This window comes from Eretmochelys imbricata, chromosome 5 (assembly GCF_965152235.1).
Source record: "Eretmochelys imbricata isolate rEreImb1 chromosome 5, rEreImb1.hap1, whole genome shotgun sequence".
Lineage (NCBI taxonomy): Eukaryota > Metazoa > Chordata > Testudines > Cheloniidae > Eretmochelys > Eretmochelys imbricata.
The window spans coordinates 48129522-48156100 of record NC_135576.1 but is presented as its reverse complement, the minus strand read 5'-3'; the positions used below and the strand labels follow the sequence as shown (position 1 = coordinate 48156100).

General features: G+C 43.8%; 1 protein-coding gene across 1 annotated transcript in view; it reads right to left on the bottom strand.

The window, feature by feature from the left end:
* Positions 1–5836: 5836 nt before the first annotated feature.
* The window catches only part of ANKRD31 (ankyrin repeat domain 31), a 112178-nt gene continuing 91435 nt past the window's right edge, over positions 5837–26579 (bottom strand). Inside the window, exon 22 of the mRNA XM_077818011.1 lies at positions 5837–5988. Within this exon, the coding sequence (XP_077674137.1) occupies positions 5837–5988 (152 nt within the window). The remainder of the gene's footprint in view (positions 5989–26579) is intronic.

The following is a 26579-nucleotide window of genomic DNA, read 5'->3' as shown; positions in this document are numbered from 1 at the left end:
AAGAAGAAGGCAAAATGGCATCAATCACTTCTGCCTTTTTGTTTCTATTTTTTCTTCCCTTAATTTCTTTCAATTGTTTAATCGTTAAGTTTTTCCTTCTGTCTCAAATTAGGACCTGAAAATCAGGGGGAAAAAACAACTCATCACTGTGACATAATTGTAAAAATACCCAACTAACCACTTACAGGGCCAAACTCTGCAGTGATTTATACCCTGTGTAACCCAGTGGGGCGACTGGGTTTGCAGGAGATGTAACTCAGCACAGAATCAAGCCCTTGTTGTTTATTTTCTCATTTCTTTACTTTTCCATTTCATATCTACTGTTTGCTCGCTCCCTTCAATGTATTCTCTCATTTTTCTCTTCTCTTCCTGTCTCTCTGTGTCCATTTTCTTTTTTCTGGAAAATGTAACTAGGCCCATTTCTTCTCAAAAAGAATCATGGTTCCTTCTTGTGATGCTGGCAGACTAGGTGCTAGCTCATGCCAACGCCCAAGGTCTCACAGAACACTGACAAATACATACCTGGACACCAGTCTGTCTTACCTGTGGATTAGGATAGTTAAAAGAGAAATTAGTGTTATAAGAATGTGTTTAGCATTTAGACTTAATGGAAACTTTGTAGGATGCTGCACGTGTTAATCCTACTTATAATGTCGGTATCCCCTAGCAAAGGATAAGGTATTGTCATGGGGGTCACAGAAATCACAGATTCTGTGACTTTCAGAGACCTCTGTGACATTTTCCCTTCAGCTTCAGCTTCCGCAGCAGGGCCCCAAAGCTGTCAGCCACCATGGGGCTCGGGCATCAGTCATCCCCCCATCAACCCGCCCCCATCATTTATTGTAAAAGTAATAGACAGTTCGTGGGCTTCCATGAATTTTTGTATATTGTATATTGCCTGCATCCTGTCTGTGACTTTTACTAAAAATAACAGTGATAAAATCTCAACCTTACCCATGGTCTAAAGCAGGGGTGGGCAAACGACGGCCTGTGGGCCGCATCTGGCCCGTCATACCTTTTGATCCATCCCTCGAGTTCCATTGCCCAACTCCGGCACTCCAGCCAGAGAACAGGGTCGGGCGCTTGCCCCACTTCAGCGTTCCAGCTGGGGAGTGGGGTTGGAGACTTGCCCCATTGCGCCCGTCCAGCACTCCTGGTGGGGAGTGAGGTCAGGGGCTTGCCCTGCTCCAGCGCTCTAGCCAGGGAGCCACTCCACTCAGTGCTCCCGCTGGGAAGCTGGGTCGAGCAAACTTTTTGGCCCAAGGGCCACATCTGGGTATGGAAATTGTATGGTGGGCCATGAATGCTCATGAAATTAACAATTCAGAGATATTCAAATAAACTTCATATAATAAAGATATGTTTTAGTGGAAATAAACATAAAACTTTACTTACTATTATAAATATACCATCATAACAACGTATTACAATAATTAAACCAAACTTACCCCCTTTCCATGCCCTTTTTTTCTAGCCTGGATTTGTCGGGGGTCAGCGTTCGGTCATTGGAACTCACTGAGATTCACCAGCTCCCTGCTCTGAGAAATCTCCTCCCACGTAGGTCCCAACAGTCCATAACTTTGAAAACTGCCACTGAGCACTCCCATGCCAACTACTCTTTGTTTTATCCTCAACAATGGAAAATTAACACTACTAAAACATCAAAGTCACCTAAGCCAACAGGTAGCAGGCAAGTTGGCGTGCACATTCCAGGCTCTGATGGCGCCTGAGGCATATTTGGGTTGTGCAGGCAGAGTAACATGCGTGCCCTCACGCCCATCACGCAAGTCATGAACATATGGGAGCGCCAGGTGGGTGGAGCGGGCCAGTCCCCTACCTCGCTCCCCAGCTGGAGCACCAGAGCGGGGCAATGGAGCTCGAAGGCCAGATCTAAAGGTCTGATGGGCCAATGCAGCCCACGGGCCTTAGTTTGCCCACCCCTGGTCTAAAGTTATACTGAGTGTTTGCATTGTAAACCTCTGTAATTGTAAAAGTTCACTGTAGCTCACGAAAGCTTATGCTCAAATAAATTGGTTAGTCTCTAAGGTGCCACAAGTCCTCCTTTTCTTTTTGCGAATACAGACTAACACGGCTGTTACTCTGAAACTCTGTAATTGTGCAACTCACCAAACAGGAAAAGAAGCATTAATTAAGGTAAAGTGCTTATCCTATACACAAGATGGCCCACTGAAGGCAAATGAGGCATTGTGTAGCACCAAAGGACACAGACAGACCTTGTTGACTGCATTCCTAACTCCCTCCAGGAAGGGGAGACCTGTGCATGATCTCATCCCACAAGCTTGGATTCTGTGGTGAAAGGGATAAAAAAATCCCTGACAAGGAGAAACTTGGTCTCTTTCTGCTGTCTGAACTCTGAGGGGCAAAGACTTCTAAACATACATAAGAGATCCTCATGCTGCCTGGCATAGGTCAGCCCTAAAGGACATATAGAGCTGCTCATTATAGAAGTTCATATCACCTTTTTAAATCAAAGCTGTAACTCACTTGTGGGTTTATGCTTCCTGTTTTAACCTTGTAAATAATTCTCATTTCTTTTTGTAGTTTATAAATGTTTAGTTAGTTTATTATAGGATTGGTGACAGGTGTTGCTTTGGTTTGAGATCTGAGTACAATTGACCTGGGGTAAGTTACTAGTCCTTTGGGACTAGTAACCCAAATATTATTGTGATTTTTGGTGTAAAGTGATCATCTATCACAAAATCCATCTTGCCTGGGTGGCAAGATAGACTGGAATGGCCAAGGGGACTGTCTGTGACTCCATGGTAAGACTGCTGTAGTGCTTTAGGACTTCACATTTGTTACTGTGTCGGTGAAATCTAATTATAGAATTTACAACCAGTTTGGGGCTTCTGTCCTGCTTTTTGACAGTCTGCCCTGAGGTTGGCACTCATGGTCATGAGCCACTGCAGACAGTGTGACACTTGTATCTTCGTCTCATTCAAAATCCACTCTCCCTTCCTAGCTCTGTTGCTCATTCAAATTGTACTTTTGCAGTAAAACTTGAGGTCTCAGAGCAATTTCTAAAGGTGTTTAGGTGTCTAAAGATGCAGAGACATGCCTGGTGAGATTTTCAAAAGTGCCTAGATGCCTAGTACCTATGGGATTTAGGTGCTCAGGTGCTTTTGAAAATTCCACTAGGCATCTGTCTGCATTGTTAGCCAGGTAAATACCCTCTAAAATCTGGTCTTTACTATCCCATGTCTCTTGATTTGCTCTGTTCTCTCTGGGTAAAATTCACCCCTGCGCAGAGAGCCAGTGCACCACTTCCTGTAATACCCTTGTGCTGGCCCTTTGCACTGGGTGAATTTTATTCTGTCCTTTTTGTTTCTTGTTCCATTGTCACTTCTCCCTTGCTTCCCTTCCCTATGCAGTTCTTTCATAACCTATGGCCTGTGTTATTCAGGAGGTCAGACTACCATAGTTGTCCCCTTCTGGCCTTAAAATCTATTAATCTGTATTCTATTGTCTGGTCCCCAGCTGCTTTCTTATGTTCCTGTTTCTCCCTCCTTATTCTTTTGTCAATCCCCTTTGCTTTCTTCCTCACTTATTTTCATCTCCCCTTTGCCTCCATGACTCTTCCTGGCCCCTCAAATCTCTCCTTTTTTCCTTACATGAAATATTAACAGTGGCAGTGATATCAGCTGATTCCTCCTCTTTGAATTCTCCTTCCTGGCTCCTCTGCTCTGCATAGCATAAGATGTACATTCATTCAGAGCATAGGAGAGGAGAAGTCATTTACTAAATAAGAGGAGTCAGCCAGTTGCTAAAAGCAGAAGGGTCGGGAGGACTAGCCACTACTGTCTGTCACCCTGGGTGTAATGCACCATATTAGATTCCCACTAGAACAGGGGTCTGATGATCCCGCATGTATTGCATAGTGTCTAGGATCAACTGTGCTTCTTTAGCATGGAATGAAAAGTAAAGCATTTACAAAGACACCACCCTTCTCTTGTCCTATTTCTTTAAGTTATGAAAAGAGTATGGATTTGGAAAGTAGAAAACTAGGTTTGCTAATTTTATTAATCAGTAGTTAGGCCAGATTAATTTCTTGCTGTCAAGCTGACACCTTAACGCTATTACTTGCTTAAAGTGCACATGTGAACACTGAAAAAAAATCAAAGAAAATTAAGCTTTTTTACGTTCACATACTGAATGAGTAAAAAACCAGCAGTTTACAAATAATACTTTACATCCTTTTCCCCCCACCTATGAATCAGCATGTGATCCAATATTTTTGTCACCACCTCTCAATCTGCACTTCCATCATGTGCAATGTTATTATACTGACTATAACAAAGTGTTACTGTCAAGACCTTACAATTTTTGTTAACAATTTTATTTAATACCTTATAACAAAGAAAACATTCAAAATAAACTTACAAGCAATACAGTAGGTCTGATTGTCAAAGGTTATTTTTTTAAATAAGATGGTAGCCTTCTCCAAACAAGACATGAACAATATTTGAATAGCCATTTACTTTAAACTGATTTTGCTTTCTATTCTTCCGCTGCAGCAGCTCAGAAAAACGGTTTCTCTCTTTTCTATGTGGAAACTGACTTTTATTGAATACTTATCACTCAAAAGCCTTTACCTTTTTGGCTTCATGACAGTTTGTATTTTTTCAATCTTTAAGGCCTTATCAATCAATGACTACTAATGCATGACAGGGCACAGTATTAACACACTTCCCATTAGAAGCATCCCTCTTCTTCCCCTGTATCCAGTTCATGCCCTGATAGTCTCCTTTTGCCTAAGGCAGTATTCAACTTCCCTTCAAGACAGTAATTCACACCCCAATAACTATTACAGGCTGCCATGTTTTGGCATGGGTCTCTCACTCTGTCCCATTCTCTGGAGTTAAGAGTATTGGGTGTTACCTTTGCATCTTTTCTATTTCTTGTAATCCAGGGAGTGAAAAAGCAAGACTGCAATTTGAATGCAGATGACTCTCGTGATAGTAGTCAAATGTTGTATAAATGGGGAAGACTCAGACATTTTAAAATTTAAACAAATACAAATCCTCAGGCGGCTGGGGCAAATTTTGAAGCTGCTGTTAGATTTAAAAAATAAATACATTTTACCAGTAAATGACCTCGTTTCACTTTCTGCCGTGCACTAGTGCTTCCTTTGTCATTTCAGATTGAATACATCTGATAATCAGAGAAACCCCACATCTGAGAACTTCAAATGGATAAAATTTTGCTTTTAGCCACCTTGCTCCCATCCCCTTCCCCTACCTTCTAGAAATGTTTATATATTTCTAGGTCATGTAAAGCAGTCAGCTATTTTAAAAGCTGCTTATCTTAATTTCTATTTAACAGAATTGCTTATATTGATACATGGACCTTTACAGTCATTTAGGGTGGCGTGTGCTCAAGCAGACTGCCTGTAACGTTAGTTGCAAATTGACTGGCAGTGCTGCTTTTATCTGGACAAGTTAGGACATATTCAGCCCTTGTATAAGTAGGTACAATGCCACTGAAGTCAATGGAGTTGCACCCACCTATGCTGGGACTGAGTATGACCGGAGGTGAGTGCCAAATTTATGAAAGGACTTTGTTTGCCTCTACACTCCCTTGTCTCAATAGTAAAACAAAACATGAGTTCAGCATTGACAATTATCTTCAGCTGCTGCAAATTAAGTTTCTTGTATTAAATCCAGATACCGGGTAATATTTTAGTATATCTGATTTACATTCATATTACCAGGCTAAAGAAGCTATTTAAATGCTAGAACAAGGCAATTTAATTCTAAAAAGTCAGTTTTACTCTTAACTGATGATGAAGAAAAACTGTTATAAATCAGAAGCGTTCTTAAAATCCAAAATTCTCACATTCCACATAGAACTTCCAATGCTGATCCATTATATGACATGGCAGAAGTTCCTCATTATTTATTAATACTATCTCATTTAACTGAAGAAAGCTTCTGGAGTTTTTTAAGGAGTCAGATTGGAGGGACGATTCTGTTGGGGGAAAAAAGCAAATGATTAAAAACACTACGTTAAAATAAGATCCAATTATTCCCGCTCCTATTTATATAGGATCATAGGTGTGAATGACTCTTTATAGACATATAAACTGTGACAGATCCCCTGCCCTGGGATCTTACAATCTTAGGCCCTGATCTGCAATTTATAGTGAAGGCACATTGCTGTACCCACAGAGCCCCACTGATTTCAGTGGGGCTCTACATGGAGGGCGTAGTGTACCTGTACACAGTAAATTGCAGGATCAGGCCTAAGTAAATTGCAGGATCAGGCCTTCAATACTTGTCACCTGAGTATGTGCAGGATTGGAACCTTCTTTAAAATGCATAAAGTGAAGGAGACTGGGTAACTGAGGGTAGAATTTGGCCCTATGAGGTTTAGTTTGCATTATTAAAAACAGTAGCAATGTCACATTATAAAAATTCATCCATGAAAGATGTAGCAAGGCAGCAGCTCAGCAGCTGTATGGAATTTGCTGTTCAAATCCCATAGTCAGTGAACTGAGGTCTTTGGAAAGCTGTATTTTTTTATTTACTGTTTTGTTTATCCTTTCTTCATTAAATACATTTGCACGCACTATCACTGCTGCATGTCAGAATATTTTTGATGGGGTTTCTGGACACAACTATCACTGACGGAATGGTAGGTCTTACAATAACAGTGCAGCTGAAAGTATTGAAAAGGGGCTACACTCAAGCATAGCAGCTGCGAACCATGGCAGAGTTGTTACAGCTAGCAGTTGCCCTTAGGAGGAAGAATAGGGTTGGCATGAGAATAAGAGTGGCACCAGAATGAAAAGATCAGTGTTCAGTCCCTATTCAAATGTCCAGGGCTCTCTGGCCTTGTCTTAACAGACAAAAAGGATGTGTGCTGGACTCTTGTTAGCTCAATATCTTAACATGATTAAAAAGCCCCATTAAGATTTGCACTAACATATCTGAAGCCATGTTAGCTGGCCATGTTGTAGCCTAGCCTCCCCCCTAGGCAACTACATGGCTTCAGATGCGTTAGTCTGCATCTTAATGGGGCTTTTCAATTGTGTGAAGCTAACTTGATTGAGCTAACACAAATGAAACATACCCTTTTTGTCCTTCAAGACATGACTTCTGACAAAAAACAACTCCTCCCCACGCGCTCTGAAAAAAATAATGAAAGAAGGATCTTGCACGGTGTGAAAAATGGCAAAGCTCCTTTTGACTTCAGTCGGACCAGGATTTCACTCAGTTCCCAAAAGATAATTCTTCGATACTAGGGAGACAAGGTGGGTGAGGTTATATCATTTACTGGACCAACTTCTGTTGGTGTGAGAGACAAGCTTTCGAGCTTACAGAGAGCTCTTCTTCAAAGCTCAAAAGCTTGTCTCTCACACCAACAGAAGTTGGTCCAATAAAAGATATTACCTCACCCACCTTGTCTTTCTAATATCCTGGGACAAACACAGCTAGAACAGCACTGAATACAGTTCTTCAATATGTTCATTTCAGAACATAAGACACAGAAGAACAAAAAGTACTAAGGATCTACAATCTGATGTCCAGCATACATTCACATACCCTGGATCCCAGGCAAGCAAAGGCTGACAGCATCAAATAAGTTGTTTGTGTGTCTCTGAAGAGGTTATTACAATGCTGTTCACACAAAGACCTTTATCAACCAATCTCTGAAACAGTAGGCAGTAGCTCCAGAGGCAGTCACTTACCTTCCTGACTATAGGTAATGTGTTAGAAAAATAACTGATAGAAATAGTGGTATTGGGTGGAAGTCACAAAGTAGTTTGAAAGAGATCATATTCAGACAGACAGACAGACGTTAACCTCAGAGGCAATAATTTATATATATAGGAACGTAAAACCTGCAAAACAATCTGGAGCTAAGGGCTATCATTATTATAGAAACATAGGACTGGAAGGGATCTCCTGGGTCACTCTGTACAGTTCCATGCTATATGACAGGTAACCCCATTCATGAATTTATCAAATTCTATTTTAAAACAACTAGAATGTTTGCCTACACTACTTCTGTTGGAAGAACCTCTTTCCTCTGATGGTTAGAAACCATCTTTTAATTTTCATCTTAAAGTTATTCATGGCCAGTTTGTACCCATTTGTTCTTGCACCAACGTTTTCTTCTAGCTTAAATAGCACTTCACCCCCCATAATGTTTATCACCCAGATGTATTTGTAGAGAGCAATCATCTCCCCTCTCAGCCTTCATTTTGCTAGGCGAAACAAGCCAGCTCTTTTATTCTCCTCTCATAAAACATCCTCCCCATTCCCCTGATCCTCCTAGCAGCCCTTTTCTGCTCCTGGTCCAGTTTGAATTCCTCTCTCTTGAACACGGGTGACCAGAATTGTACACAGTATTCCAGATGAGGTCTTACCTGTGCCTTGTACAGTGGCATTTATACTTCCCTCTCTCTTCTGGAAATACCTCACCTGACACATTCTAGAATCACTTTTGCTTTTTTATGGCTGCATTATGTTGGTAGCTTATAGTCATCCTCTGATTGCCTAATATACCCAGACCTTTCTTCTCCTGTATTGTTTCTAGCTGATGGTCCCCCAGTTTATAGCAGAATTATCGATCCAGCAGTAGCATCTCCATAGTTAAAATTGTATGAAATTTCCCATTATAAGGCTGATTTTGACCCCTTCTTCTAATTTGTTGATATTTTGTCTAATATTACTCCTTTATAAAATTTTCATATGTGGTTTCCAGCCAGAGAAAAACTTCTTCTCAAAGTCTGAAACTAATTAGACAAGGCATTTTTGAGATACAAGATTAATATCTCCAAATTTGTTTTATTCATTACACATAGCTATTTTAAAAATAAGTTTGGGGTTAATATTTTGAATGTAGCTGCTTGGAAAAATTAGAGTTCTGAGAACTCTATCAGATTTTTGTAAGCTTTATAAAGTTCTTCAGAAGTTTTACAGAGCTTATAAGATCATAGTGTATGGACTGGAGTCTGTAACCTCTCTAAAGTAAATAGCTCTGGTAGACCTTCTAAGCATTAGGAACTACAGAACTCTTAATGAAGGAACTGAGAATCTTAGGTAGACATGGTCTGCAGCCTAATCTTTAGGCCTTTTAGAGTGTCAGAGAAAGCATCTTTTCTGAGCATTTCAGCTAAGACTCTTCCCAAAAAGGTTCTCTGCTTTAAATTTTCTAGTAATTTCCTGGGGCTCTACATTCTCTAAAGGACAATTCCTCACATACAACAGGCCATGTATTGAATCACAGTTTTCCTTTATCCTTACTAGCTCACAGAAGTTAATTTTCTTACTCAGATAATTTATCTTTCACCTTCTCTGCAAACCAGAATGCATTTAGGCTATCAAGATGATTGCCACTAAAAAAACCATTACTGAGTGCTTTAGCAAGACTGTAGAATGGTGAAACCAAACATTTTAGCATGTTCCAAGGTGGGAAGAAAAGGAGGACTTGTCGCATCTTAGAGACTAACAAATTTATCTGAGCATAAGCTTTCGTGAGCTACAGCTCACTTCATCGGATGCATTCAGTGGAAAATACAGTGAGGAGATTTATATACACAGAGAACATGAAACAGCAGGAGAGCCGGGGCAGGGGGCGGGGAACCTTTTGTAGCGATAATCAAGGTGGGCCATTTCCAGCAGTTGACACAAACGTCTGAGGAACAGTGTGTGTGTGGGGAGAAATAAACATAGGGAAATAGTTTTACTTTGTGTAATGACCCATCCACTCCCAGTCTTTATTCAAGCCTAAGTTAATTGTATCTAGTTTGCAAATTAATTCCAATTCAGCAGTCTCTCGTTGGAGTCTGTTTTTGAAGGTTTTTTGTGGAAGAATTGCCACTTTTAGGTCTGTAATCAAGTGACCAAAGAGATTGAAGTGTTCTGCGACTGGTTTTTGAATGTTATCATTCTTGACATCTGATTTGTGTCCATTTATTCTTTTACGTAGAGACTGTCCAGTTTGACCAATGTACAGGGCAGAGGGGCATTGCTGGCACATGATGGCATATATCACATTGGTAGATGTGCAGGTGAACAAGCCTCTGATAGTGTGGCTGATGTGATTAGGCCCTATGATGGTGTCCCCTGAATAGATATGCGGACACAGTTGGCAACAGGCTTTGTTGCAAGGATAGGTTCCTGGGTTAGTGGTTCTGTTGTGTGGTGTGTGGTTGCTGGTGAGTATTTGCTTCAGGTTGGGGGGCTGTCTGTAAGCAAGGACTGGCCTGTCTCCCAAGATCTGTGAGAGTGATGGGTCGTCCTTCAGGATAGGTTGTAGATCCTTCATGATGCGCTGGAGAGGTTTTAGTTGGGGGCTGAAGGTGATGGCTAGTGGCGTTCTGCTATTTTCTTTGTTGGGCCTGTCCTGTAGTAGGTGACTTCTGGGTACTCTTCTAACTCTGTCAGTCTGTTTCTACACTTCAGCAGGTGGGTATTGTAGTTGTAAGAATGCTTGATAGAGATCTTGTAGGTGTTTGTCTCTGTCTGAGGGGTTGGAGCAAATGCAGTTGTATCACAGAGCTTGGCTGTAGATAATGGATCGTGTGGTGTGGTCTGGATGAAAGCTGGAGGTAGGCATAGCAGTCAGTAGGTTTCCGATATAGGGTGGTGTTTATGTGATGTGATGGGGCAAGGCCAGATGGCTATAGAAAAGTAGTGGGAGATAGATATATTAGCTCCAGGATAAACAAATCCCTGGTAGCTGGATAAGTGAAATGGCAGCTGCTCCAGGTCATTTAAGACACCTGGGGCCAAATAAGAACTTTCCAGAAGGCAGGGAGAAGGCTAGGTTGATTGGGACACCTGAAACCAATCAGGGGCTGACTGAAACTAGTTAAAAGCCTCCCAGTTAGTCAGGTGGGTGTGCATGTCAGGAGCTGTGGGAGGAAGTTGCGCTGTTGGAGAGACTGAGTAGTACACACCATATCAGGCACAAGGAAGGAGGCCCTGAGGTAAGGGTGAAGTGGAGCTTGAGGAAGTGAGGGCTGCTGTGGGGGAAGTAGCTCAGGGAATTGTATATGTCATGTTTCTAAAAGGTCAGCTACCATAGCTGATACTATTAGGGTCCCTGGGCTGGAGCCCGGAGTAGGGGATGGGCCCGGGCTCCCCCTCCCCCCCTTTGCCCCCTGATTAATCACTGAGACTGGGAGACAACAGAGACTGTGCAAGGAAGGATAACTTCTCCTTACCTCCCTCGCTGGCTTATGATGAAAATGGCTCAGTAGACTGTGACCCTTGTCTCTAAAGAGAGAAGGGTTACGTGGAGGGTCACAGTGAGCCTCTGAGGCTAGCGAAATCCGCCAGGAAACGCGGGACCAACGGAGGCAAGGACAGAGCTTTGTCACAGTGACCATCGCTTATTAGCACTGTAGTGTCCAGGAAGTGGATCTCGTGTGGACTGGTCCAGGCTGAGGTTGATGGTGGGATGGAAATTGTTGAAATCATGGTGGGATTCCTCAAGGGCTTCTTTTCCATGGGTCCAGATAATGAAGATGTCATCAATGTAGCGCAAGTAGAGTAGGGGCATTAGGGGACGAGAGCTGAGGAAGCGTTGTTCTAAGTCAGCCATAAAAATTTTGGCATACTGTGGGGCCATGTGGGTACCCATAGCAGTGCTGCTGATTTGAAGGTATACATTGTCCCCAAATGTGAAATAGTTATGGGTGAGGACAAAGTCACAAAGTTCAGCCACCAGGTTTGCCGTGACATTATCAGGGATACTGTTCCAGACGGCTTGTAGTCCATCTTTGTGTGGAACGTTGGTGTAGAGGGCTTCTACATCCATAGTGGCCAGGATGGTGTTTTCAGGAAGATCACCGATGGATTGTAGTTTCCTCAGGAAGTCAGTGGTGTCTCCAAGATAGCTGGGAGTGCTGGTAGCGTAGGGCCTAAGGAGGGAGTCTACATAGCCAGACAATCCTGCTGTCAGGGTGCCAATGCCTGAGATGATGGGGCGCCCAGGATTTCCAGGTTTATGGATCTTGGGTAGCAGATAGAATACCCCTGGTCGAGGTTCCAGGGGTGTATCTGTGCGGATTTGTTCTTGGGCTTTTTCAGGGAGTTTCTTGAGCAGATGGTGTAGTTTCTTTTGGCAACTTGGTGGGAAGGTTTATCTTGGGGGGAAAACATCTGAATCTCTGCTGGTGGCCTGACAAGAAGTTCTTGGCCTGCTGGTTTCTGAAACCATACTTGTAAGTCTGAAACCATGTGAGGAGGCTTTAGACTTGCCCGACAAGCTTGTTTGATTTACTGGTTTGTAGAACCATACCTTTAGGCCAGAGACTGGATAAGGAGATAAATTTGTCAGACAAGTCACCTGAGTCTTCCTCAGGGCAAAGAGCTGTCTCCACGCTAGCTATGAAGAGTTCAGCGCCTTATTGCCTTTGCTCCTCAGTTTTTGATTTATTTTAATTAATTTTAGAAGGATTTCTCTCCCCGGTAGCTGCTTGCTGTGACTGTCTCACAAGAGCATGTCATTGAAGGAGGGACCAGACATTGTTATGTTAAAACAACAACAACGAATATTGCCCCTGCTGATGAACTGGTAGCTGCTTTTTTGTTTGGTGGCATAAAAAACTGGAACCTATCCATTCAGAGATTATACTCTGGCTCTTTCTTTTCAAAAGAAAAACCTAAGGATATTTTTAGAGAAAATTTCAAGATAGACCTAAAGCTATAAATCAATAATTTGTAACAGCATTATTAAAATGTTACAATTATAAAGTCAAATGTGTGAAAATCAGAAAATGTGCATTTAAGGTTAAAACATAGATCATAGAATATCTGGCTTGGAAGGGACCTCAGGAGGTCATCTAGTCCAACCCCCTGCTCAAAGCAGGACCAATCCCCAATTTCTGCCCCAGATCCCTAAATGGCCCCCTCAAGGACTGAACTCACAACCCTGCGTTTAGCAGGCCAATACTCACACCATTGAGCTAACATAAATGTTTGGAAATGAGGAAATAGCTTCTGTAGAAACTGAGTACAGTGTTCTAGCGCCTTTTCGAAAAGCATTTCTAAAGCCAAACCTTCTAAAAGTATAAAAGATAGATTTAAGTGGCCCTATTGAAAGAATTTTCTTCAGCAGTTAATGACTTTGAGTGCTTCGTGGTCAAACTCACAATACAGTCCCACACTATCGGATACAGATTTTGTAAATTAAATGCCACCATTCTCCCTTAATAAATCCAACTTGAGCTGAGTGGATAACTGAGCTGAGTCACTACTCTCTTTAGTCTCACTGTAATCATTTTAGAAATTAATTTACAGTCAACAATTAGCAAAAAAAAAATAAGCCTGTAATCCACACATTCTAAACTAGTGCTCCTCAGTTCTGAGATTCATGTTACACATATTTTCACAGTGGTTCACAGCCCCCACCCTCCCTTTTTTTTTTTGGTTGGCCCCTCAGGATGAATTAATGGCCAAATATTTAACCACCATCTCTCCATTTTTCTGTCTGTGTTCTCTCTCCCTTCACCCTTTCTTTCTGTTTACTTCTTTGCTTACTTTTTTTGCTCTTTGCTTACTCTTACTTTTTTTTGCTGACTTTTCTCCTCCCTCTTCCATTCTTGTAGCTCCAGTTCCCCTTCCAACTCACTAGAATACTGGCTGCTGGAGATGGAAGAGTTTCCATTGATGCCATCTAAAACTAAACTGAGTGCCTCAGGAACAGAGAAGGAAAGCTTGGATTGGTGAGCTGCTGCTTGAGCCTTCTGTCATCTACATTAGGGGACACATAGGCGCAGGGACGGAAGATGGGTGGCTTTCAAAGAGCAACTTTCTGTTTGTCAGTCAAGTATACACCAGAGTGCATTTGCGGTGTGTCTATAGGGTATGGTGGGGGTGGAATTGGGGGTGTGGTGGGAGTGAAGGCTGTATCTGCTTTACAGCATTCACTACCCACAATGTCCTGTTCTCTGCCTCATGGCCCCACCTTCCCACTATAGGGTAATTCACAACTTTCATGACTCACATTATAAAGACTTGTAGTTCACACTAATATCAGAATGACCCTTCTATAAAAATCAGGGAAAAATCATTCCCCTCCTAGGATTTTTTCCACCCTGCTCACTAATATCTTTTCCATCTTTGTCTACAGCTATGAGTTTATATATGATTAGTTTATAGGGTTTAAACCATTCTTAGTATGTTTGAAGTTTTATTTTCATTTTGTTTAGTTTTGCAACAGCTTGTCTATTATGGCTGACTTGCACCTGAAAACTGGGTTTAAAAAGTGCACTTTTTTGCAATACAAAAATGTCCATTTCAGACCAGCATCTCCAGTGATTGAATGAGGGTTACTCAAAAGGCTTTTCTTCTGTAAAAGGAGACACCATTCTCTGCTCATTTAAATTCCTACGGAAAACTCAACTTTTGCATGATGCCCACAACTTGCAAGTCAAAAATATCTATTCTTATTTTTTATCTTCTTCATATATTTAATTTAAAAATTGACTGAACCAACAAGCTGTGCACACAGCTAACAAAATACAACTCTCGTATTTCTGTAATTTAATTGTAATAGGATTTTATACTATCCTGTATGTTTATCACTTAAATATTTGAGCAGCTCACAAACATTAAAATCTAACCTCAACATTTCCATAAGGTAGGGAAGGATTATTACCCGCATTTTACAGATGATAAACTGAGGCACACAGAGTTTAAGTGACATGCCCAAGATCACAAAGGACATTTGTGGCAAAGCCAGGGACAAAACCCAGATCTCCTGCATTTTACTCCAGTCCACAAGACCATCCTTCTTTTCTAAAAACTTGTTCTTTTGCCTTCTTCCTACTATATATCACCCTCCTACATTCACTCATATCTAAAATTTAGACTAAGATCTTTTAGGTAAAGCCTGTATCTTTCTACATTTTGTGAAGCACTTGGTATTCTTTTGGCACTACAAAATAGCAGGCTATAATAATACAGTCCTGAGACAGGAATAACAGATGTGAGATCTTTTTTATGGCAGAAGACACGAGTGCTCCTGGACATAAGTGAGGCTCTCCTGTGGGAGATGCCCTGGGTCTAAATTACAAGTCTTTGGACTCTTCTTCAACAGGTTGTGCTGTTCAATCCTCTAAAGACTCAAAATGTTCCACTAGACACTGGCCTTCCAGACCAGGTAAAGTCTTGGAATTGCATGCTCTGTCTCTCACACAGCTTCTTTAGATGCAATGGGTCCTAAAAGTTGTAGGGCTTCCACTCATCTGAAGCAGCTGGTCTATGCTGGTGAGGATTTGGAACCAACTTCTCCTTCAGCCATTTAAGGCCTTTGTATCGCTTAGAAAAGAGTTGTCTGTGGGAAAATATTCTGAGACTGGATTTTTCCATGACGGAATGCAGTGCTTCCCTGGTAGTCAAGTTTTGTATGGAAATGATACTTCTATTATCTGGGTCTCTCCACAGAATTTGGACCCATGCTCATGGATTCCAGGAAAAAAATAGGAAGCATAAGCCTTTGGAAAATGCTGAACAATCACATATGAACTTGTAAGACTAGAAGCTGAGACAATGGGGGTTCTAGACTGCTGATGCTTCTGCATCAGCACTGAACGCTTAGGCTGGCTTTCTGCTAGAAGACCCTGTGAGCTAGGGTTTGCAGCATTTACCACCCAGCAGGGTCTGCCGGGTGCTCCCATACAGCCCACTGATTGGCTGAGGGTTGGCTAGTATTTAAACCAGGAAACCACCATGGGGAGTTGTGTGAGCAACAGTACAGATCGCCTGCCTGCTTCCGCTCCAGTCTCTAACTTCTGATCCTGGTTCATCCTCAACTTTGCTATTTGACCGCTGTCTATAACCTGATGCCTGACCCTAATATCTTAGTATCCTGAGCCAGCTCCACCCTGATCCTGCTATCTGCCTATTTCCTGCAACCTGGTACCTGACCTTGACTTCCTGGCATTCTGACTCCCCTCACTCCAGACCCTGTTACTTAACTCCCAATTGCAATTTAGCCACAGACCAGGGCACACAGGCCACCCACAGCCTGGCCCTGACAAATCATCTGGTTCTAAATCTTTTGGTCCATCTGTCTCAGCATGGTTTGTACTCTGTTGCGGATCTGCATTCCAACAGCACTTTCCTCCCTATGGATTCTGCAGCTTGAAGGCTCTACCTTGACAGACAATAGATCAGTAATGGAGGGTCCTTGTTCTAGAAGAAGGACACAGCAGGCCCCCTTAAGGTCTAACTGTCTGTCTTCTAAAAGGTCCAGGCCTGCAGAGATTGTTTCCCAATTGCCTTGTGACTCTTCCCAAGACTCCACTGTACTAAGTACTTTTCCAAAATCTCGTGATTTACCAGGTGAAACCAGGTTACCTATGTTGGATGTTAAAATAAAGTTATTAATTACTACTTTAATAGGACAAAGCCTTTAGGAATTCCAAAAAGTTTTGCGTACCATTTTAGAGGGGGAGGAGGGGAAAAGAAAGGTCAAGGTATTTCAGTCCAGATTAAACTCCAGACATGTTATGCATAGCTAGTGTTGTACCAGAAAGACTTAAACCACCTTCAGATCCCAACCAATCAATCAATGGTTCTCTCTCTCATTTATAAGACACTGATCACCAGAGTCTCTACATGTCAAAAGATAAGAGCCTCTGCAGCTTGTCTGTCACATGCCCTTAACTGACATTTGTACAGTGGCAACTTGGAATTCAATTCATACTTTTGCAAAACATTATTCGATTGATGAGGCCAGCTAGGACACCTGATTTGAAAAAGTAGTAATTCACGCCCTATTTAAACAGTAGTAGTCCTCTGCATTCCTAAGGACTGTCACTGTTTGCTGGTCTCCTAAAGTGAGGACCTGCAAAAGCAATGTCATGAAGGAGAAAGAAAGTTCATTTACTAGTAACTGTTCCTTTCTGAATATATTGCATTAGCAGATCCAAAATGACACCTTTCCCTCCAGTCTACTTTGGAAATATAAAATAAGGGTCTGGAGGTAGACAGCAGCTAACATGCTTAGGGGGCTGGAATTCATGTCTTCCGTTACATAACACTGGATTCAAGGGTTACGTGTGTGCACCCCTATCAATTCACTACTTAGAAAGGTTTCCTTGGCTCACAAGGGAGGGAATATAGTGTGGATCTGCAGAGGCTATACTTTTGAAGAACAACTACTGGTACATCTTTCTTTCTGTCTCTAAATGTCTGAAAATTGTGTATCATTAATGATGGATAGCTATATCCTATGGACACGCCCTAAGTGATTGTTAATTTGACAGAAATGCAATACACAGTACTTCATTAAAAATCTTCACCAGCACCACAATCATATGCAATAATTGTTGAACTTTATTTTCTGTCTTTTCTTATCTTCATTAGATACATGAATGTATATCCACTAACATCTTCTCTTTGTTAAATGATACTTCCAGAATTACCCATTGTCCCTCAGGATCTTTAGACTGATTATGCATTCTGATATTTAAATTATTATTTAGCAATACAATCACTCCTATTTTTGAACTTCAAAATCCATGTTGATAATCCAGCAACATAACAACGACCTAATGGGCAAAAAACAGGATCCACTGAGATCTGAAACACGATATCTTCCTTAAGTATAGATGTAATCTGATCTTTAAAAGATTTAAGAAATGGAGTCATGACAACCATATATGTATACGCCAAACAGGGAATTCATACACCCTCCTACATAAAGGACTATATTCTAGATCAACAACAATAAAATATATATATTTAAATTTGATAATAAAAATATATAATGCCCAATTACATGTTCTTAGTGCACACAGATATTTTTGTGTAGCTGTCCAGATGGCCTTCCAGTCCCTCAGATCTAAATCCAGATTATGTTCTTCATTCCATTCAAATATCAAATTATTTATTTAATCCTCCATCACCAAATGTATCCCCTAGTATTCTTTATAAAAAGGCAATAAGCTGTCTTTTGAAGGATTCACAGTAGAGTATTTGTTCAGTATCACCAGTAGATTGCAGTTTCCAACCATATGTTTAAATTGTTATTAAACATTTTATTTTGGATTATAATTTTATTCCTGGTTCTCCAGTGCATACACATGTGTGTAAAAGACATCATATGCTCACATACTGGACTGTAATAAAACGATCATATGAAGGTAAAACATAGTTCTCTAAAATATGCAATTTAAACTAGTATGGATTTTATTAAGGAAGGCAGTGGATTAAAAACAAGATTTAAGGGGTGGTGTCATAAATATAAAGGGAAGGGTAAACCCCTTTAAAATCCCTCCTGGCCAGAGAAAAAAATCCTCTCACCTGTAAAGGGTTAAGAAGCTAAAGGTAACCTCACTGGCACCTGACCAAAATGACCAATGAGGAGACAAGATACTTTCAAAAGCTGGGAGGAGGGAGAGAAACAAAGGGTCTGGTCGGTCTGACTATATGCTGCTTTGCCGGGGATAGACCAGGAATGGAGTCTTAGAACTTTTAGTAAGTAATCTAGCTAGGTATGCGTTAGATTATGATTTCTTTAAATGGCTGAGAAAAGAATTGTGCTGAATAGAATAACTATTTCTGTCTGTGTATCTTTTTATAACTTAAGGTTTTGCCTAGAGGGGTTCTCTATGTTTTGAATCTAATTATCCTGTAAGGTATCTACCATCCTGATGTTACAGGGGGAATTTCTTTACTTCTATTTACTTCTATCTCTATTAAAAGTCTTCTAGTAAGAAAACTGAATGCTTTTTCATTGTTCTCAGATCCAAGGGTTTGGGTCTGTGGTCACCTATGCAAATTGGTGAGGCTTTTTATCCAACATTACCCAGGAAAGGGGGGGTGCAAGTGTTGGGAGGATTGTTCATTGTTCTTAAGATCCAAGGGTCTGGGTCTGTAGTCACCTAGGCAAATTGGTGAGGCTTTTTACCAAACCTTGTCCAGGAAGTGGGGTGCAAGGTTTTGGGAAGTATTTTTGGGGGAAAGACGTTTCCAAACAGCTCTTCCCTACCAGTATTTGTTTGGTGGTGGTAGCGGCCAATCCAAGGACAAACGGTGGAATATTTTGTACCTTGGGGAAGTTTTGACCTAAGCTGGTAAAGATAAGCTTAGGAGGTTTTTCATGCAGGTCCCCACATCTGTAGCTTAGCGTTCAGAGTGGGGAAGGAACCTTGACAGGTGGTCTGGGGTAAATTTATAAAAACAAAAAACTGTTTGATTTTAAAGTTCTTGCAGCTTTCAAGGCAGATTGATGAGTAGACTGGAAGGAATAGGGAAGAGATGGGCTATAAATCAAATTAAAGTGCAAGATAAATCCATGGTTTGAAAGGAAAACCAACAGCTCGTAGTCATGCAACAACAAGATCTACAGGAGCTGTGATTAAGAGTCTTTGTCCCAGATTTGTAAAGAGACATTCATCAATAAAAATAAAAATGTCTTGTGCACAGATAGCTCAGACAACAGCTAATGAAATTTGTAAAATGGTCTTAGGTCATCCCCCACACTTTCATTTAACACAACTGAATGGTTCTGTCTTATTCTTCCTTTGTCAGAAAGTGCTTCAAGTAAAGCTGTAGGTAAGGCCACTTCCTCTTGAGGTCTGCAGCTTAACCATATTCACTGTCAGTTATTGTTCTTGCTAATTACAACAGGAAAAGAGGGATGTACACAAAGGAAGCTTACTTACAGTATTGCTGTTTGTCTTTGTCTTCTCTTCTCTCAGCCAACATCAAGACAGGTTTTGACTTGCTGGGAATGCCGCCTGCATGTCCCCACCAATGAAAGTGAGGCAGGAGGAACCAGCTGGTGTGAAATGTCAGTTGGTGGAGTCCCTCAGGAATCACAGAACCATAGGACGGGAAGGGACCTCGAGAGGACATCTAATCCAGTCCTCTGCACTCATGGCAGGACTAAGTATTATCTAGACCAGGAGTCGGCAACCTTTGGTATGCAAGCCAATTTTTAATGGCACGCTGCTGTCTGCCAGGGACAGCAGCGTGCAATTAAAAATCCTGCCCGGCCTGGCCCACTCTTCTCCGTCCCCGCCCACTGCTCTCTCCTTGCAGGGCAGACAAGCTTCCCCCTCCCCGCACCTCTTCCCCCAGCGTGCTGGGTTCCTGCCCCTCCTTCTCGCCCTCCCTGCAGCCGATCAGCTGACGGTCCTTGCTACAGAGGGGGAGAGGGAAAAGCAGAGCCACAGCGCGCTCTCTGCTCTGGGGACTTTGGGGAAGGAGGTGGAATCGGCATATCCCCTCCAGCCCCCTGCCGTGAGATGCTCAGGAGAGGGGGCTGGGAGCACCCCCATGACCCTAGCCCATACCCCCAGCCTTCTGCCCCGACCCCTGCAACCCCCCAACCCCCAGGCCCGTGCCCTAACCCCTGCACCCCCCCACAACCCCAGCCCTGACTCTGGCACCCCCCACACATACTCAGCGCCCCCAGTCCCCTGCCCTGACTCCTGCACCCTCCTCACACACCCCCAGCCCTGACTCCTGCACCCCCCCACATATCCAGCCCCCCCACACCCCATGCCCTGACTCTTGCACCCCCGCACATCCACATCCCCACCCCCCACCGTGAGCACCAAACGGGAGCTCCTGCACACACACACCCACACCCACATTCCCACTGCACCCCTCGCACCAAATGGGAGCTGCCCAGGTAAGCGCTCCCCACCCAAACCTCCTGCCCCAACCCTGAGCCCCCACCCTCATTCTAGCTCCTGGCCAGACCCTGCACCCCAACCCCCAGCCTGCTCCTTCACCCCCAGCCCTGTGCTCAGTGCACTCCCACCCCCATCTCAGTGCAGAGAGAGGAAGAGAATGGGCCAGAACCAGGGAGAAAGTAGGTACCTACTCTATGTGGACAGGGCCGGGACCCCAGACCGGCAGTGGGCTGAGTGGGACCGGTAGCCGGGACCCTGGCTGGCAGGAGCCGGTGGACAGAACCCCAGACCGGCAGCGGGCTGAGCTGCTCAGCCCACTGCTGGTCTGGGGTCCCAGCCGCCAGCTCCACTCAGCCCACTGCCGGTCTGGGGTTCTGGCTGTCGGCCCCTTGCCAGTCGGCTCAGCCCACTGCTGGCCTAGGTGAATGGAACCCCAGGCCGGCAGCGGGCTGAGTGGCCCGGTGGTGTAAGATCAGCATTTTAATTTAATTTTAAATGAAGCTTCTTAAACATTCTGAAAACCTTGGTTACATACAACAATAGTTTAGTTATATAATATAGAGACTTATAGAGAGAGACCTTCTAAAAAACATTAAAATGTAGTATTGGCACGCGAAACCTTAAATTAAAGAGAATAAATGAAGACTCGGCACCCCACTTCTAAAAGGTTGCCGACTACTGCATTAGAGAAAGATTGCTGAGAGTCATCTGTCCCTGTGACCCCATGTTGGTCATCAATGTGGGCACTAATGATACTACCAGATATGACCCTGAGCAGATCATCAGTAACTAGAGGGTTCTGGGAGTAAAGGCGAAGGAGTTGGGGGTGGAGATTATGTTCTCATCCATCCTCCCACTTGAGGGTAAGGGCCAAGGCAGGGACATACACACCCTGGAGATGAATGCACAGCTACACAGATGGTGTCAACGGATGTGCTTCGGCTTCCTTGAACATGGGATGCTGGTTTGAAAAGTGGAACTGCTGGGAAGAGATGGGGTCCACTTGACCAACAAGGGGAAGAGCATCTTCATGAACTGACTTGCCAGCCTAGTAAGTGGGCTTTAAACTAGGTTCAAAGGGGGAAGGTGAGAAAAGCCCACAGGCAAGCATAAAAAAGGCAACTGTGATACTGGCAGACCAGATGTCAGCTCATGCCAAGGTCCCCATGTCTCCACTGCACACTGACAAATACATAGCCAGAACCAGTCTGGCTCATCTCTGTGTTAGTATTGTTAAAATAGGAAATAGAATTATAAGAATGTGTTCAGTGTTAGACTTTATGGAATGCCTGAAGGTTGTTGCACGCATTAATCTCACTCATACCCTCTGTATCCCAAATTATAAGGTAATATTTGACCATTTGCATTGTAGCCTGTGTAAATCACTGTGTAAATCACCAGACAGAAGAGAGACATTAACTTGTCTGAAATGGTGGTCTCCAACAGAAGCTGTTATGTCCTGCCCATCAAGGAAGACCCATCAACAGGAGACTGAATAGAGTGGTACATTAAAGAGGACAAAAGACTTTGTTTACTTTCTTCCCCACACCCTCATGAAGATGAGTCATGCAAGTGAATTCCACCCATCAGCTGAGTTTGTAACTCAGAGAAGAATGGGGGAAGGGAATAAAAACCAGCCTCCTGCTTAATTTCATCCGGCCCGTGGCACGGAGACTTGCCTCAGGCTGGAAGCCCTGAGCCTTGGTGTCCCCGTGTAGGCCTGGAGCCGCGAGCACTGGCTCACCCTGCTGCGGGGGGAAGCTAAGGTGCCAGGCCAGTTGGACTGCTGTCTTTGTGGCCACGGCTAGGTGCAGGGGCAATCAGGGAAGCTCTGAGTCCACAAGCACCTACCCTGGCCCACAGGCACCACTCCCCTCAGCTGCCATTGGCCGGGGACCACAGCCAATGGGAGATGCAGGGGTGGTGCCTGAAGGGTGCCGCAGGCAGCGCGCACCGTGCAGAACTGCCTGGTCACATCGTGCCTACTTCCAGGAGTGGCACAGGGCCAGGGCAGGGGGGGAACCTGACTTAGCCCTGCTGCGCCACCGACTGGGAGCCCCCTGAGGTAAGCGGCACCCGGCCGGAGCCTGCAGCGCTCACCCCCTCCTGCACCCCAACCGCCGGCCCCAGCCCTGAGCCCCCTCCTGAACCCCAACCCACTCCCAGAGAATGCACACCCACCCTGAAACCCCTCCCCACGGTCGTAACCCCCTCCTGCACCCTAACTCTCTCCCAGAGCCTGCACCCCCTACCCCGAACTCCCTGCCCCAGCCATGAGCCCCCTCCCGCACCCCAACCCCCTCCCAGAGCCCACACCCCAACCCCCTGCCCCATCCTGGAGCCCGCTCCCACGCTCCAAACCCCTCAGCCCCAGTCGGGAGCCCCCTCCCACACCCTGAACCTCTCACTTCTGGCCCCACCCCAGAGCCTAGGGGAAGCCCTGAGCCTCTCCCGCAACCCCCATGGGGCTGTGTGTGGCCCATGACTGATTTTTTTTCTGGGTTAGTGGCCCCCAACAGAAAAAAGGTTCCCCACCCCTGTTATAAACTTTAAACTATCTAAAGATTTATTATACAGACATTGAGGATTGGCTACAAGCATTGTCTCTAGTGTGAGCTCTAAAGTGCAAGTCACCAGTGGTAAGTGACTGGTCCTTTAGGACTGGGAGTAACTTGAAAATTGCTGGAAGGGACCATCACAAAAGTAAGTTTACCTCGTTGGCAAGACAGATACCCAAGACGACTGTCTGTGACTCCATGGTTAGACTGTTATAGTACCTGAGGAGTACTATCATTGATTGGTGAAATCTAAATATAGAACTCACAGCCAATGTGGGATTTGTGCCCTGGTTCTTATCAGTCTGCCCTGAGCCTGGTACTCACGCTCTTGAGCCACTGCAGGACAGCGACCTTAACAGAGGGCTAGATGTTGGGGAGGACATGGAAAACTACAATAGTCCATAGGGGCACCAAGAAGGAAATCAGTAGGAGAATCTGATCATATCTCAGATGTCTATATTCAAATGCAAGGAGTATGGGGAATAAACAGGAAGAACTTGCAGTATTAGTATATAAGCTGAATTATGACTTAACTAGCATCACAGTGACCTGGTGGAATAAATCTCATGACTGGAGTATTGATATAAAAGGGTATAACTTGTTCAGGAAGGACAGGCAGAGAAAAAATGGAGGAGGGGTTGCATTATACATCAAGAATGTATACATTTGTTCTGAGAACCAGAAAGAGGTGAGAGGCCGACCAGTTGAAAGCCTCTGAGTAAAGATAAAGCAGGGGGGAGGGGGAAAAGAGGGGTGACATCATGGTAGGGTCTACTACAGACCTCCAAGTCAGGAAGAGGAGGTGAATGAGCCATTTCTAGAACAAACAACAGAAATATCCAGAAACACAAGGACTGATAGTAATGGGGCCTTTAACTACTTAGGCATCTGTTGGAAAAGTAATATGACAAAACTGTCCAATAATAAGGGGGCTGGACTTGATGTCTTCTCAAGGTCCCTTCTAGCCCTACATTTCTATGGCTTTGTCTACACTGGCAACTGAACGACAAAACTTTTGTCATTCAGAGGTGTTAAAAAACCACCCCCTTGAAAGACAAAAGTTTTGTCAAGGACAAGCGCCGGTGTGAACAGCGTTTTGTCGGCAAGAGCGCCCTCCTGCCGACAAAGCTACTGCCAGTCATTGGGGGTGGAAGTTTTTTGTCAGTGGGAGAGCTCTCTCCTGCCGATAAACAGCAGCTACATTGCGCGCCTTTTAGCAGCACGGCTGTAGCAGCACAGCCATGTCACTAATAAGTGTGTAGTGTAGACAAAGCCTATCTGGTCTATACTACCACTTAAGTTGATGTAACTTACATTGCTCAGTGGTGTAAAAAAGCCCCTTCCCCCTGAGTGATGCAAGTTACAATGACTCCCACTGACATAGCTTCTGTGTCTCACAGAGGTGGAGTAATTATGCCAATGGGAATGCGCTTTCCCCACCCTCAGTTCCTTCTTGCCGGAAACTCGACAGTGGGGAAGGAGGTCGGGTTGTGGAATGGACAGGAGCAACGCATCTTGAAGAACACCAGTTACGGAAAAGGTAACTGTCTTTTCTTCTTTGAGTGCTTGTTCATGATTATTTCATATTAGGTGACTCCAAATCAGTACCCCTGGAGGTGGGTAGGAGTTCACGGATGTGTAGATTGCAACACAGCTCTGCCAAACCCAGCGTCATCTCTGGCCTGCTGAGTGATGGCATAATGAGTGGTAAACGTGTGAACAGAGGACCATGTTACGGATCTACAGATGTCCTGGATAGGAATGTGCACAAGGAAGACTGCCGAAGACACCTGTGCTCTCGAGTGGGCTCTGACAATTGGTGGCGGTGGAACCCCCACCAAATTGTAACAGGTCCTTGAGGTAATCCAATTGGAAACCCTCTGCGAGGACACCGGGTGACCCTTCATCCTATCCACTGTAGCGATGAAGAGTTAAGTCAATTTTCAGAAAGGCTTGGTACATTCTAAGTAGAAAGCCAAGGCCCTCCGGACGTCCAGGGTGTGAAGATGCCTCTCCTCACTGGTCTTGTGCAGTTTGGGACAGAACACCAGGAGGAAGATGTCCTGGTTCATATGGAAGGTGAAGACCACCTTTGGCAGGAAGGCAGGCTGCGGCCGCAACTCAATCTTATCTTTGTTGAAGACCATGAATGGACGTTCTGAGGTCAAGGCTTTAATTTCAGAGACCCATCTTGCTGACATCACTGCCACCAGGAACGCGACCTTCCATGACAGGTGGAGAACTACTACTAAGGGTAACTAAGAAAACTACTAACTATGTATAACTATTTTACAGGATTTCAAAGTTAGGGAACCGGGAAGGAATCAATGTTAGCTGAAGCAGCAGACGTTCCAGCACCGTCACTGGCAGCAAGAAGGAACTGACGGTGGGGGGAACCGGCAGTGCCCTTTATATCGCGCCATGCGGGCGCCACTCCAAAAGACGCCAGAGCCAGTCCTCTGTGGATACTGCTGAGGGAAAAACTTCTGGCACCAGTCCATGTGGTGAGCACACACACCTAATGTGGAATGTACATGAGCAAGCATTTGAAGAAGAATAAATAATAATAAAGCTGCTCTCAGTTATTACTACAGAATGGAGAAGAGTGGGCTGCAGCCAAGAATATTATTAACATAAGTAATCTTCCCTAAAATCCTTCTTGCAAGCCACTTTTTAATTGATTTTAAAACTTTAATTTCCTCATATTTGCATATGTTTTTATGGAGAAACTAATTAATTTCTCTCAATAAAGACACACAACAGTGATCAGGGATTTGAAAGGTAACGGCACCATCCGATGCACAGTAGTGGTTTCAGCAGCTGCAGATCGCAAGCTATGGAATAGTAGAGGCAAATTTGTTTCTTTGGGTCTCACCCCAGGATGACAAAAGTGAAAGTGTTCTTTGAGGTTTCAAGCCAGTGGTTCTCAAACTATGACAGGCAAGAGTGGTGGACAGAGCTCATCAGATAAAAATGCTATAGGACAGTTGATGAGCCAATTCCCTTCTTCCCTCTTTCTCTTCTACCTTATCAGTTCTCCTTCTCCTTTTCATGAGGCTTCCTAGCCAGTGCTAAATAACAAGTCTTACTTTTTAATACTCTGGACACAGGTTTGTCCTTCCACAGCTTCTACGTCAAGGGATGGCAGTATTCCCGTTTCTTCCATTTGTGGAAGTGGTGGAATTTTTTGCTGTATGCTGTCTGCTTCATAGACCCCGGTGTGCTGAAAGGTGGGGGTAGTACCATGATTGAGGTGGCACCATGTGTGACTGCCTGGGTCCAATGTTACAAAAATTCATCTCTGGTAGCGAAAAGATTAAGACAAATTTTTTCCACAAACTGATACATTATTTAGTGCATACAGGTCCTATGAAAGAATGATTCATCAT